This window comes from Giraffa tippelskirchi, chromosome 13 (assembly GCF_054371585.1).
Source record: "Giraffa tippelskirchi isolate mGirTip1 chromosome 13, T2T-mGirTip1v1.2.pri, whole genome shotgun sequence".
In the NCBI taxonomy this organism is placed as follows: Eukaryota; Metazoa; Chordata; class Mammalia; order Artiodactyla; family Giraffidae; genus Giraffa; species Giraffa tippelskirchi.
The window spans coordinates 105,079,442-105,094,658 of record NC_137287.1 but is presented as its reverse complement, the minus strand read 5'-3'; the positions used below and the strand labels follow the sequence as shown (position 1 = coordinate 105,094,658).

Here is a 15,217-nt window from a genome sequence, read left to right as displayed (position 1 = left end):
ATGGGGTGCAGAGATGCTCCCCCCTGCCCGGGGCTCAGCCAGGAGACAGGCGTTGGAGCTGTGGGTGTGCCTCTGCCCTGGCCCAGGAGAACAAGCTTGACCCCTGCTGAGATAAGGCTGAAGGGAAAGGCTCTCCCAGTGGCATTTTTCCTCCCTGTGTCTCAAGTTTTCTTTGGGTTCACATTTATTGAGCTTGCTGCACGCAGCACTGCCATCAGAGACACCCTCTTCTCTCCATTTTTGTGTCTCTGGCCAGGCGCCTGCCTGTGAAGTGTGCTGTGATGATCCCCATAATGGGGTGAAGGGTGATTCCCCCAAAGATATACCCACATCCAAATCCCCAGAACCTGTGAATGTGACCTTCTTTGGGAAAAGGGTCTTTGCTGATGTAATTAAATGAAGGACCTTAAGATGATATCCTAGATTACCCAAGTGGGCCCTAAATCCAATGACAGGTGTCTTTAAGAGACCACAGATGATACATGCGGATGGGAAGGTGATAAAGGGCTGGTCTGTGGCTCAGCAGCCTGAGTCAGAGTGAGTAGATTGTTTGATTCACCCACCATGTGATCTTGGGAAGTCACTCCCCACCTCTGAGACTCCATCTTCTCATCTGTGAAATGGGGGATATAATAATGGCCACTCCTAGGGTTATTGAGAGGACTGATGGAAATAAAACCCCCAAGACCACTCCAATAAATAATATAAAATAAAACAAAATTAATAATGGTTGGAAAAAAAAACTCACAAAGCCCTAAACAGCACACTGAGTACTCAATAAGTGCTGGTTGGTGTTAGGATGAGCTTAGAGGCCAGTGAGAGGGAGCACATAGCCTCTGGCCACAGAAGGTCACTTTATGGTCAATGTGTGGCCAGAAAGACAGCATAGTGGGCCAAGGCAGGCTGGTCCCCTGACAGGTGGGGCTGTGGGTTGTGAGCCTGTGCTCACCATGAGCATCCTCCCTAGAGGACACCCAATCCTCTGCTCATGACAGCCCAGCTGCTGTGCTGAAAGCTGAGAGGTGGCCAAGGAGGGTCTGCATGGCCAGGGACAGGGAGAAGGCAGGCGCCCCCCACTGACACCAGCCCATCTTTCCTGGCAGTGTGCAGTAGGCGCTCAGAAGAGGTAGCCTCAGTGACTTCCTTTCCCTCTTCATGGGAATATCACCTAGATTTATAACCAATGTGATAGCTAAAAGTTCAGAGTATGGCCAATATAAACAAACTTTAACGTTAACCATGAGGGGTTGGCTAAGGTTACATGTAGGAAGAAAAGGGAAATGACAACATTGTCACCAAACCAGATCCACTGAATTGTCATTGTTCTGCAGAGACTTGATCATGTAGGGTCCAAGGTCAGGGCTCTGGTCCTCCCTGCAGGCAAAATAGCCAATTATCCTTTTCATCAAATAATTCATTTATTCAACTAGCAAGTACTGAGCACCTACTAAGTGCAGGCACACAGGGGTGCTGAGCACCGGAATACAACAGCTTCTGCCATCATGGAATTTAAGGCTGGGAGAGAGAAACAGACATACGACAAGGAAATGTAATGCCTCTAAGGTGATGAGAATGAGGCAGGGCTGTGCGTGGAGCTATGAGAACATGAATTTGGGGAGTCAGGGATGGGAGAGCAAGCCAGGCAGAAGGGCTTCTCTGCTCTTAAGGATAAGAGGCAGGCAGGGGAGCTAAAACACCTGGCCTAGATATTAAGAGGTACCCCTGGCAGCTGAGTAGAGAATGGTTTATAGGGGATCAGGGAGACAGGGAAACCAGTGAGGAAGCCATGACAAGCAAAGCAATGAGGGTGGCCTGAATCAGAGCCAAGGCAAGTTCATGGGTGTGCAACCTGTGCAACCACACAGGGCCTTCACCCAGAAGGGCCCCCGCACTTTGTTTAATACTTGTCACTGTCTTGAAATTGCTAATAATTTTTGAAGAAGGGGCCCTATGTTTTCATGTTGCCCTGGCCCCTGCAAATTACATAGAGGGCCGACCAAAGCAGAGAAAGGATCTTGCTTAAACAAAGTCATAAACCTTTTTGCACCAGTGTGTTGGAATAGGGCTTGTACAATCTCTGAGAGCCAACTTTGAGGAATTTTGTTGTCTTGTTGGTAGCTTGAAATTGGCCTTGGTGGGAGTACTTACACCATGGAAATCAGCAAACATTACAAGTCAGTCTTATTTTTTCAAAGACATTTATTCATCAGCATTTCCCAGAGTGTGTCCAAGGCCATACTTGGTCAGTGTGCTAAAAATATAGTTTCTGGGCGATGCTAGAGCCCCCTGAGGCTGGAGGGACAGCGCAAGAAGGCTGGGGCCAGCCACAGCAAGTCCACAAGCTTCATAGGAGAGAGGGGCAGAGAAAGCCGGATTTGTGGAGTGGGAGTGTTGGGGGCGTCCTGCTTGGGGTCAAAAACTGAAGTTCTGAGTGAGCCTGTGACCCAACCCCACCCTCCCACGTGGAGGCTGAGCCCATAGGGGAGACGTCACCCACAAGGTTGCCCACTTTGCGGGATTCCTGGGGCAAAGATGGGACCAGTACGGAGCCTTCCTAGACCACAAGAGAGCAGCGCACACCAGCCCCCCTCTCCTCACCCGCCCGCCCCTGGCGCTCAGTAGCTAATGACTATTATATTACGAATGTTGTGGCTATAATGGCCCCACCTCCTGGCTGGCTTCCCTCCCTTCTGTTACAGCCTCACCTCTCATCCCCACTCCGGCAGGAGCCAGCCTCCACACATACATCAATCTCACCCCGCCCCAACCCTCCTGTCCCCGCCCCCGCGTCTGTCTCATCAGACCCCAGAAAGCAGGCAAGTGGGGATAGCTGGGGGTAGGGGTGGTAGCCCATTCCTGTCCTGTCTTCTCCACCCCGCCTCCTCCCACCCTTCCCTCCTGGAGCGCAGACCTTCCTCAAGAGCGCACCCCCACCCCCGCCCCGAGGTTCCAGCGCAGCGCGGGGCCTCACTCCCGGGGAAATGGCGCCACCTGCAGGCACCCGGGCGCGCTGAGGCGTCGGCTCCTCACACCCGGGGCCTGGGCTCCCGCCCTGGGCCACAGCGTCACCCCGCCTACTGGATGGAGTGGTGGACCGCGTTTCCCATCAAGTGTCGGGTGGAACCTACACACCCTGATGAGAAGCTTGGAAAACGCCCCCTGGAGATTCTCCGTGGACATTTGCCCTGAAGTCCGACTTGAGTTAACCCTTCAGTTCCCGAACATGAATGCTGAGGCCGTGGGATAGTTCTCTTTCTAGGCCTCAGTTTCCTCATCTGCAGCATGGGGGTGAGGATTAGAAGAGATTATCTCAAAGGCTTGGTGGAATTCTCAAACTTTTCATGAAAAGAGAATCATTTGGAGGCATGTTTAAAATGCAAAATCCAGAACTCCAGGAAATTCTGATCCACGCAGGAGCCTGCATGTTCAGTCAGAATCAGAGATTCTGATGCAGATGTTCTGGCTACCCCAGCATGGGAAACACTGCCGAAGAAATGAGCCTCCAGGAAGCTGGAAAAGCTGGCGGGGGCCTGCCAGAGCACATCTTGGATGTGGACGCTGTGACTGTACCGAAGGCAGTGGAAGCCACGTGTGCGTGCTCAGTTGCTTCAGTGGGGTCTGACTCTTCGCGACCCCATGGACTGTATGTAGACAGCCAGGCTCCTCCGTCCATGGAATTTTCTGGGCAAGAATACTGGAGTGGGTTGCCATTTCCCCCTCTAGGGTATCATCCCAACCCAGGGATTGAACCCAGGTCTTCTGCATCTCCTGCCTCGAAGGCAAATTCTTTACCACTGAGTCACCTGGGAAGCCAAATGGAAGCCATGGGAGCTATTAATGGAAGAGCAACAGCTTTTTAGAATGATCACACTGGCTCTGGCTACTATGAAGAGAGGTTTGGTAAGGGTCCATCGTGGTGGTGGCAACGACCTCAGAGAAGTAACAGCTGAAGTTGCCCAGATGAGATTCAGTGGTGTCCTGGACCAAGTGGAGGGGAGGAAAGGGGGACAGATTTCAGAGGTAAATCTTTTGCCTCCTTTCGAATACAAGAAGAATAGATTAGAATTGCTGATTATATTCTTATCCCAGCGTTTTAAAACTTCAAGGGGTTGTGTATGTATTATGTACACAATATATCACTCTGTGTGAGTGTGTATATATAGATATACAGATGGTCGAGATACAGATTCAGATATAGATGTGGCATGGATTCAAAAAAATTTCTCTGGATGGTGTATCAGAGACCGGATGAGTTAATTCAATACCTGGCGCATACTAAGCATTCTGTGTCAGCTCTCACAGCAGATTGTGCCTCCCAAATATGGCCCAAATGATATCTCCTGTCCCCCATGCTCTTTTTTCTTTTTCTTTTTAAAAATTTTTTATTGGAGTACAGTTGATTTGCAATGTTGTGTTAGTTTCAGGTGTATGACAAAGTGAATCAGTTATACATACACATATATTCACTCTTTTTTAGATTCTTTTCCCATGTAGGTCATTACGGAGTATTGAGCAGAGTTCCCTGTGCTATACAGTAGGTCCTTATTTGTTATCTGTTTTATACAGTAATGTGCATAAGTCTATGAGTGAGTGAGTGTTAGTCGCTCAGTCATATCCAACTCTTTGAGACCCCATGGACTGTAGCCCGCCAAGCTCCTCTGTCCATAGGATTTTCCAAGCAAGATTACTGGAGTGGATTGCTATGTCCTCCTCCAGGGGATATTCCCGACCCAAGGATCAAACCCGCATCTCCTGTCTCCTGCCTTGCGGGTGGATTCTTTACCTGCTTAGCCAATAATGAAGCCCGCTATATGTCTATAGTAGTGTGTATATGTCAGTCCCAATCTCCCAATTTATCCTTCCCCACATCCCATGCTCTTTTAGAACTAACCCTGCCCTCATCAGGAGGTGGAGTCTAATTCCCCGCCCCTTGAACCTGGATGAATCTGCAACTCATATAACCAGTAGAACATAGCAGTGTGACTTCACATGACTTCCAAGGCTAGGTCATAAAGGTGATAGATACACTATCAAAAATACTGGCTGGGACCATCAATTTTAGAGCCCTGACCTTGGACAACACCAAGGCCTGCACGCTGTGAGGAGGCTCGAGCCACATGGAGAAGCCATGTGTTCCTGCTGAGCCCCCAGGGGAAGTCCCAGCCCACAACCAGCACCCACAGCCACACATACCACACAACTGAAGAAGTCTCCATATGTTCCAACCGATGACATCACCAGCCTTCCGGGGCTTGGCAGGGGAAGCCCTAATTACCATGGAACAGAGATAAGTCATTCCCTCTGGGTCCTTTCTGAGTTTCTGAACACAGAATCTGTGAACATAAGGAAATAGTTGCGTTTCACAACTAAGTTTCAGGGCGGTTTATTGTGAAGCAATAGGTAAGCGGAACTGCCATAGTGTATACCACAGTGTCTTTGTCCACACTTTCTGCGAGGGAACCAAGCGCCCCCATGTAGCTGCCCAAGCCGAGGAGGGAGAGAAGGAAACAGAGGTAGTACCAGTGAGATGGTTTGGGGGGGGAAAGGTCAGGCCTTCAGGTGGGAAGGGGAAACCAGTCCCAAAGGAGTCCCATCTTCAAAGCCCCTCTGGGCACCTACTTTGTAGCTCAGGGAAGTCTACTCAGTGCTCTGTGGTGACCTACGTGGGAAGGAAATCCATCCAAAAAAGAGGGGATATGTGTATTCGTACAGCTGATTCACTTTGCTGTACAGTAGAAACTCATACAACATTGTAAAGCAACTATACTCCAATAAAAATTAATTTTTAAAAAGCCCCTTGGGGAAGGAGTGAGGAGCCCAGCTCCACTGTATGACTCTGACCCACAGCTCCATTCCAGGTCAGCTGGATGACTCCAGATCCTGTTGCCTGTGGCCTTTCTACTCTCAGCAGGAAGTTTTCCAAGAGAGATGGCCTCCTCTTTGGGCCTCAGCACTTGGTCACATTCCGAATTGGCACCTTCTAAGGGAGACAGGAGTCTTTGTGAATCTAGCCCTCCCCCGCCACCACAGCAGGGAAGGGATTGGGGCTGGATTCTTGTGGCTCTGCTGCTCACCAGCTCAGTGACCTGGGCCCCCAGTCACTTTATCCCTCTGAGCCTGTTTTCTCAGCTGTAAAATAGGGCAGTGAGTGGTCCATCCCTGAAACAGTTCTTGTGTGGATTAAATGAGATGAGATGAAGCAGATTAAGTGCCTGGTCTTAGTAAATGCTCCCTTAACGGTTGCCATTCTTTTTTTGGTCAACTCCGGGAGTTGGTGATGGACAGGGAGGCCTGGCGTGCTGCGGTTCATGGGGTCGCAAAGAGTCGGACTTGAATGAGCGACGGAACTGAAATGAACTGTTTGTTGAAAACCAAAAAGTCCAGGCAAGTAACATCACTGTGAGCAAGAGTACACACCTCTGCGTTCTCCTGCTGTGGCCTACATTGCCCTGTGAGAATTTGGGCCTGGGTTAGCCAGAGACTAACAGAAATCTAGCCTGGGATTGGTGCAGAGCCTGGGCTGCAGGACCCAAAGGTTTATGCATCTCTCCCAGTTCCACCTGCTTCCTCTGTTTACTGGGTAAGGTCAGAATGCAGCTTAGCAGGAAGGAAGGAAGCTCTTTCTGCAAGGTGGGTACCCAGGGCAGACAGGAAGAGATCTGGTTGGGGAGACAGGGACTCAAGCTTGGCCTATACTTACTGTGGGACTTGACGTACCTTGGCACCTCAGTTTCCTCACCTGTCATTCATTGAATAAATACTTATCAAAGGTCTATTGATTCTGTGTCATTGTCCCGCTCAGATCCACAAGCAAGCCCAAGATGGCCTCCAGGCCTTTGCACATGCTGTTGAAAACTATCCTCCTAGTTCCATGTCTTTCACAACTTTTCCCCTGCTGAGTCCTTAGCACCCCTCAATCTTAGTTGAGAGAGTACCTCTTCCCAAAAGCCCTCCTCAGTCAGGTGCCTCCTTTTTTTAAAAATTCTGACCACACCCCAAGGCACACGGGACCTTAGTGTCCTGATCAGGGATTGAACCCATGCCCCCTGCATTGGAAAGTGGTGTCTTAACCATTGGACCGCCAAAGAAGTCCTGTCTCCTTCTTCACAGGTTTAACTGGTTTCACTGCATTGATTACCCAGCCTGTGGTGGCAATGATGAGGAGGAGGATGGCAATGGCCTAATTTTCTCACCAAGAGCTTTGTGAAAGCTGGCACAAAGCTGCCCAAAATACAGATGTTGGATAAATGGCCTTCATAGGACAAGAAACTCATTAGCTGCTTCTGTCACTTATTAGCGTGGAACTAGAAGCTTCTCTAAGCCATAGTTTTGACCTCTAGCAAATGGGGCTCATAATAACCTGTTCTTCCCACCTCTACCCACCTCACAGAGCTGCCAGAGCCCTGATGGGTGCTTTGCAGGCCTTGACCTCACAGCTGTGTGAGGCATCATCGTGCACTGAATAGTGACCCCCAAACTAATGTCCGCTTGGAAATGGGGGTCGTTGCAGATGTAATTAAGGATCAAGATGAGATCACATTGAATTAGGGACCCTAACACATAATGACAGGTGTCTTTATAAGTGACAGAAAAAGGACACACAGAGACAGGGAAGAAGGTCATGTGAAGATAGAGGCAGAGACTGAAGTGATGGAGCTACAAGCCAAGGAATGCTAGGAGCTCCCTGAAGATAGAAGAGGCAAGGAAGGATCCTCCCTACTAGGCTTCTGGAGTGTGGCCCTGCTGATACCTCGATTTGTACTTATGATCTCTTGAACTGTAAGAGAATAAATTTCTATAGTTTTAAGGCACCTGTGCACTCAAAAATATTTGTTGAGTAAGTTTTGAATGGTTAAGTCAATGTCTTTACTGTTTGTACCAGTTGAAATCTTCTGTAGCTTATAGCCAAGGAATCCTGACACGGTCACTTCTCTCTCCATCCTGAGAACCTCCAGAGAGCAGGAAGGGGACTCGGCGTTACTGAACACAGCATCCCACAGGCCTGGCACAAAATCCACATCAAGTAGAAATAAGCAGCTGTTTCTCACAGGGGCCCCAGACACTGCCCAGGAATTAGCTTCAGGCCTGCCAGAGCTGGATGCTTGGGTCCGCCACCTCCCCTCTCCTACTCCCAGGGTGAGACGCCCCTGAAGCAGCTGATGAGTGTAATGTCCACTGTGCATTTCCCACACCAAATGATGCATGCAGAACACCAATTGCAGGCTGAGAAGGGGGAATCTGGCAGCAAACACTACCATTAGATTCTTCTTAAGGTGGAAAGAACTTCTTAGAACACCGCAGGCAACATCCACTCGAGCCATAAACCTTCAAGCCACCGTGGTGAAGTCCCAATTCTAAGTGTGGCAGCTTGGGTGGAGGAGCAGTGAAGGGTGAGGAGCAGGGCAGGAATAGCTTCGCAGACGGGATATCTGAAATGATCTGGTCCCGCCTAGCTGTTTCACAGGCCGGAAAATGATATTCAGGGCAGGTGGGAAGCTTGCTGCAGGGCACCCAGTGAGTGATGGCGTGTTTAATTGTGAACTCAGGTTGGGTTTTTTATGACTTTTTTCTGATTAATTTTTTTTTTATTTTTTTTTTCTGATTAATTTTTTAATTGAAGTATAGTTGGTTTACAATGTGTAAATTTCTGCCGTAAAGTGATTCATTCATACACATATATACATTCTTTTTCATATTCTTTTCCATTATGGTTTACCCCAGGATACTGTGCTATCCAGTATATCCTATACATATATATACTGCATGTGCTATACAGTATATGCTATGCAGATATCCCTGTGCTATACAGTAGGACCTTGCTTATCAGGTTGGTTTTCATCTCAAAAGGTGTAGGGATGGGCACTGGAAGGGGATACTCTTGATTCTGCCAATTTGCATGCAAAATTAAGGATGAATGTGCACAGATAAACTTTTTTGAAGGAAAGGGTGGGTCCACAGTGTTTATCAGATTCTTTTTTTTTTTTAATTTATTTTTGGCTAGGCTGGGTCTTCATTGCTGCATAGGCTTTTCTCTAGTTGCGGCAAGCGGGGGGCTACTCTCTACTTGCGGTGTGCAGACTTCTCATTGCAGTGGCTTCCCTCGTTGCAGAGCACGGGCTCTAGAGCACGGACTCAATAGTTGTGGTGCATGGGCTTAGTTGCTCAGCAGCATGTGGGATTTTCCCAGACCAAGGATTGAACCCGTGTTTCCCGCATTGGCAGGTGGATTCTTTACCACTGAGCCATCAGGGAAGCCCTTCATCAGATTCTTAAGACAGTGTAAGACTAAAGAAAACCAGAAACAGTGGAAGAGGCCGGGTCAAAATCACAGGGCAAGTCACAGCAGACCTGAGACTAGCATTTGTGTCCTCAATTCTTGGTCACTGTCCTACACCTTCCACCCCACAGGAAAGGCTATTTTCTTCAATACACAGATGGGCCTCATCAGTGGGCACACCAATGCTTCCAACAGGTGGAGCGTCTGCGGTCCTGAGGGCACTGCCCACGGACGCTGACAGAGAAGAACTAGAGAAGATCCTGGAGCCCCACAAGCACCAACTCACTCCTGAACTGTGCCCAGGGGGTCCCCAAACAAGGTGAGGGCTTCTAGAACCTAAGCATGTTTCCAGTAAGACACACTCTGCTCTCGGTTCAAATTGTTGATACACATCATGCTTGGGTCTTCCATGTTTCCAGACTCCCCTGGACACCACACTGGCTGGGAAAGGGTCACCTCCCAAAGCCAATGATTGATTGATTAAACACAACGGCAAAGTATGAAAATTAATCGAGATATTTAATAGACAGTGCAAACCATAATTTCATCTGAATATAAATGTATGCACATGTTTCCAATGGGTTATCTATCAGTTATCACAAACAGTAACAAGGACCTTAGAGCTATGTTAGAAAAATGTATAGCTGGAATTTAACTCAAACAATCTCACACACTCTCAAGAGAACACCATCCATTTCAAATCAGTGTCACAAACTCCAGAAAGACCAGGGGAATGGGAGTGAGGAGTGGGCCAGAGTGGGAAACACAGGGGCCAGTACACAGGTAATGGACAGAAATACAGCTCTCGAGGAAACCAAAATAGATGCATTATTACAGCTAAGGACAAGGAAAAGCCTATGGCTTTTAAAAAACGACTCTTCTGCAAGTACCATACATGTCTTACAAAGAGATGTGTGACAAGTCAGCTGACTTAAAAGGACAGAGGCTACATTTTCAGGTCATTTTGACTGCAAACGGTCGACCCTTGCCATTGAGGTTCAGCAGTGGAGTTAGCGTAGTCCAGAAGCTCAATGTTGGATTTGCAAATACAGTTTATTTTACAGAAATTCAACATTATAAACAGCAGGCACCTCCCACCCCACCCCACCCCACCCCCTCCCCCCCGCCTGTCCCGCTGGGTGCAGACCATGCTGTGCGGAGTGAGCAGTGATGCGGCCCTACTGCTTTGGAGGGAGATTCGAGAGCGATGGAACCTGCCTGCACCATGTCTGGCCTGCCCCGCACACGCACGCGCCTGCCCGCCACGCAGGCCACCAGAGTCTCTCTGGGCCCAGCCCGCACTGGACCGGTTAAATGGTTCCAGCCCAGGTCTCCAATTCCTTCATGTCATCATCTTCCTCTTCCTTCTTCTTGGCTGTGTGAACAGAAAAGGCTGTTTAGGAAGACTGGTGGCTGTGTTCTCCACGCGCTCTGGCTGGATGCCAGGGCTGCGCTACACAGGGTCTACCAAACAGCCCTGCTCGTGCAGCCCGCCGCGTCTCCAGGCGATCAGCAGACTGCCTCTCTGTGCCTAAAAGCTGCAATGCAGAACTCCAGATAACCAGGCACAGCTTCCCCAGCACCTCCCCTCCTCAACACCAGAGCGAGACAAAACGGGGAGGATTCAATACTGAGAGTCCATTAGGATCCACGCGTGGCCTCCGGCCAGAGCATCCAACGTGGGGAAGAGTGGGAAGAACCCAGAAGAGCTCTAATCTAAGCCACTCCCCTCCACCTCAAGGGCCTAAGCCACCTCTGTATACCACAGGCAGTTGGCCAGACAGCTTTCAGACGCCCTTCAGCTTTCAGGCCTGCACCCCACCCCGGGCAGCCAACTCAACCAGAGGGGCCACTTCCCCTTGACCTGTGGGAGGATGAGAGGACACAGCCTGGTCACACCCTGCTCCCTGGGTTCTCTCACCATGCCAAATCAAGCTGATTCACCTTTTCTAGAAGTTCTGGGTGGACTACTTCCACCCAAAGGTGAAATAATGGGGGAGGAGAGGCTCAAAGAAAGAAATGAAGGTTTTATAGAACAAGGTCTCTAAAAATCCCAAAGCTGTTTCCTTCCTGTGGGGCTACCTATGAACCCCAGCTGTGCACCACACAAGATACCAGACAGGGAGCAAGAGCCGTCCTGGACGTAAACTCTCATCTTGTTTGGTGACACAGGGAAAGCAATTCTAGAATAGTGGTTCTCAACTGGATAAGATTTCCCCCCTCCCCCACCCACACAGTCCTTGGACATCTTGCAAAATCTGGTGACATGTTTGGTTGTCAAAACTTGGGGAGGGGGATGCCACTGGCATCTAGAGGGCAGAGACCACAGGTGCTGCTCACCATCCACAGGGGACAGCACAGGCCCCCTCCCAGTCCCCACTAAAAGAATGGTAAGGCTATGTCAACAGTGCCAAGGTTAAGAGACGAGGAAAAAGTGGGTGACACTGTCTTCAGGGCTGTCACAGCAGATACCTGGTCCTCAACTCTGGGCAACTCAGGACCCAAACTGAAGCCAACAGACCACAAGATTACCTACCCCATGGGTCATGGGTGTGTCATGACTGTGGATAAGAAGTACTCACCAGGTTTTGATGGTAGGGATATAGAGGGAACATTCGGTAGAGGGACTGTTTCCGGTCCACTGATTTCCAGCAAGTTCTTGTCTAGTTCCTCCTGTTCTAGTTCTTCTAATTCTGCCATGAGCTCATCCTGGGAAAAGCAAACACAAAAATGAGAGCGACACCCTGGGGAACCCCAGCCCCTCTTGTGGTGCCTCTTACCCGACGGCTCAGGGGACACACGTCCCTTCTGAGGTCAGGGCAGATGGATTCCAAGTGCACATTCTGTGACTCATCCTAAACACACTTCAACTGGTGAACGGAGCACACTATCGAGCAATTACTGATGTCTACGTGGGGTCCCTGCACCAAGCTGGGAGCATCTTGAGAAAAGAAATGAGCATCTTGTTTTCATTTCTATCTCTGTCTCAGAACTGGGTGCACTGAGTGAATGTTCAGGAATGTCTGAATTGAAATGAACTTGACTAATCCATCGAACTCGAGTCTGAAAACATGAAAACTCTGGTGCTGGGAGCCAAGGGTAAGAGCTACAGGCTGCTTTCTCAGCTATACAGCGGCAATCAGCACAAAGAATTAGGTTCGGTGGAGAGGCCCTGACCTTCAGTGGACTCAAATCTAAGGCAGAATGAGGTACGGAGCATGTAACTGTGTTTTAAAAACCTAAGAGCTTCAAGGCTCCAATTGCTATGGCAGAAATTGGTAGGTGGCCAAGTTCCAGATGAATCCTTCAGGGATCAGATGTAAACGTTCCTTCCTTGGCTTCACCTTTATCTCCCAGCAGAGCTGTCTGAGGGCAGACCCTGTAAATTCCTCAGGGCATGGTGACCTCAGTTGCCCCTGCTCTGAGCCCAGGGGCCCACCACGGAAGGGTGCAGGGTCACTGCTTGCTGAAACCAGTATTGATCTGAAGTCCGCTGAGAGGTCCTGACAAAGGTCCCTTTACTCCACCTTAGCTCCCCTAAACACTGAAAGCATCCCTCAAAACTCGGAATTTGGGAGGGTTCATGCCACACCTTGTGTCTACATTCAGGTCTCTGGAGGGAGGAGACCTGGTGATTTCCAGACCACATAGTCCCTGCTGGAGAGGCCTCAACTGCACATCAGAGGCAGCCCGGGCATCAGCTGAGAAGCTGGTGTGATTGGCACGAAACCACTTACCTCGTCAAACTCTTCTCCAAACCCTACGGGTTTTGAAATAGCTGTTGAAATCTCTTCTGCAAGTTCCTGCTGGTCAGCAATGTCCTGCATTAACTCATCAACTTTATCGATGTCCCTTTAAATGAAATGAGCATTGTGTTAGTCTATGTACAGAGGGTCTGTGAGGCAGAAACAAGGATCTGCTGCCCAGCCCCAGCCCCACAATCACTCCCTCTGAGGAATTCCTTTTTTTTTAGGCTATGCTGAGTGGCATGTGGAATCTTAGTTCCCCGACTAGATATCGAACTGAAGCCCCCTGCAGTGGAAGCACAGAGTCTTAACCATTGGACCACCAGGGAACTCTCGTGGAATTCCTTTTTTTTGTCTTTGTCTTCTTTCCTCTTTTAAACTAGAGGATCACAGAATCAAGAGGACAAAAGCATCCTTAGACATCACCCAGTCTAACACCCTGAGGAAATGAAGCTGGCAAAGTTAGATGCCATTGTGAGAGTCGCTCATGCAAGCTGATAAACACATTAGATGAGACCCTGGGACTTGGGAACTCCTGGATCAATAGCTCTTCAAGTTCAAGGGCAACTCTGCACAGCAACAAGTAAAATCATAAATCCTACAATAGAACCACACAACGTGACTAGCCTTCCCATCTACACAAATCCACTGTGGCTCCTCTACAAGGCCCCAAAGGAAAAGCAAACAATGCAGATTATTTCCTATGCACTGTCACTAATATCAATAAACTTACAATCAATCAATATAATACACACACGTGTATTTCCAAGCACAGTATTCACTAAGAGGTGCTGTGCTGTGGAGAACATGGACATGAAGGGGACACACACCTCACTCAGGAAGCTCAGTCTGACGAACATCCCCTCAGACAGTAGCTCAGTTATCTGAAGGCTACTTTTCCTGCAATCCCACACTTCTAGGGCAGGGATCAGCAAACTTTTCCCGTAAAGGGCCAAATAGTAATAAATGTTTTAGAATATGTGGGCCACATGATCTCTGTTGCAAAAATTCAAGCCTGCTGTGTGCCACAAAAACAGCCACAGACAGTGTGTATTAAGGGACACAACTGTGTTTCAGTAAAATTTTATTTACAGAAATTGGCAGCAGGGGACTTGCCTGGGGCCCACAGGCCACATTCTGCCAACCTCTGTTTTAAAGCATGTCTGAGGACCCAAAAGGAAGCAAAAAGGGGCTCCCAGCACCCCCAAATATATGATGCCAAGTTCAAGCACTAAAACAAATGCAGAATTCTGTTCTATTTGGGAGAAGTCCTCATTTGGGGCTTAATGTTAACCTGGCCTTTAATTACAAATGTAACAGCTCAGTTATCTGGTTTCTTAGGCCACAGAATATGAGAAGTAGCCACATAAAGGAAGGAATGCAGAGGTCAAGGACACTTGTCAATATGAAAGCCAAAGCCCAAGAGTGACGGGGAGGGAAAATTCCATCAAAAACAGACCCAGGAAGAGAACGAGCTAAAGCCCTCAAATGTACCACACCTTTCAGGGCCCCTGACAGCTCCAGGAGAAAGTCATGGGAACTGATTCTAATCCCAGTTCTATCCAAGTTCCCCCATAACCCAGGGCAAGTCACCTTCCCTCCCTGGGACAAACTTCCCCACCTAGATGATCAGAGGCCTGGGTAAGAGAACCTTCTAAGAAGACAAAGCTTTCCAGCTTAAAACTCTATTCATTCCAATAACCCTGAATTATTCAGAGAACAGTTTCATTCCATGAGATCTGCTTCTGGGGGTAGCAGGACACACAATCCATTTCATAAGAGTTCCAAAAAAGATGACAATGAGAACAAACTTGGGTGCTTGAATGGATAAGTCAAGGGGCCTGGGACTGAGGCCTGGCACGGCCAGCAATGCCCTTCTGTGTGTGTGCCCCCCTCCATCAGCGGGCACCACGTACATGTTGTCGTGTGCAGCCTTCATGGCTTTGGCGGCATAGCCCATGTTCTTGAGCACCTCGGTGTTGGTGTTGGCATTCTCCAGGGCCTCTCGCTGGAACTCGATTGTTGACAGCGTGCCGTCAATCTGCGCCAGCTGCTTTTCATACCTCTTCTTGCGCTTCAGGGCCTGGAGTGCCGCTGCAGGAGAGGGGAAGAAAACAGGGTTTCAGAGACCCTGGACACAGGGCAGCGTCCTAGAGTTCACTGAGTCGTCTTCCTAATTGGGATGGATGCACTT

General features: G+C 49.0%; 1 protein-coding gene across 1 annotated transcript in view; it reads right to left on the bottom strand.

Annotated features, from left to right (window-relative positions):
* Positions 1-9,777: 9,777 nt before the first annotated feature.
* CHMP4B (charged multivesicular body protein 4B) overlaps positions 9,778-15,217 on the bottom strand; it is a 46,292-nt gene continuing 40,852 nt past the window's right edge. The window contains exons 2-5 of the mRNA XM_081559757.1: positions 14,940-15,117; positions 13,015-13,129; positions 11,860-11,986; positions 9,778-10,652 (exon numbers count right to left, since the gene is read on the bottom strand). Of these exons, the coding sequence (XP_081415883.1) occupies positions 10,588-10,652; positions 11,860-11,986; positions 13,015-13,129; positions 14,940-15,117 (485 nt within the window). The 3' untranslated portion in view covers positions 9,778-10,587. The remainder of the gene's footprint in view (positions 10,653-11,859; positions 11,987-13,014; positions 13,130-14,939; positions 15,118-15,217) is intronic.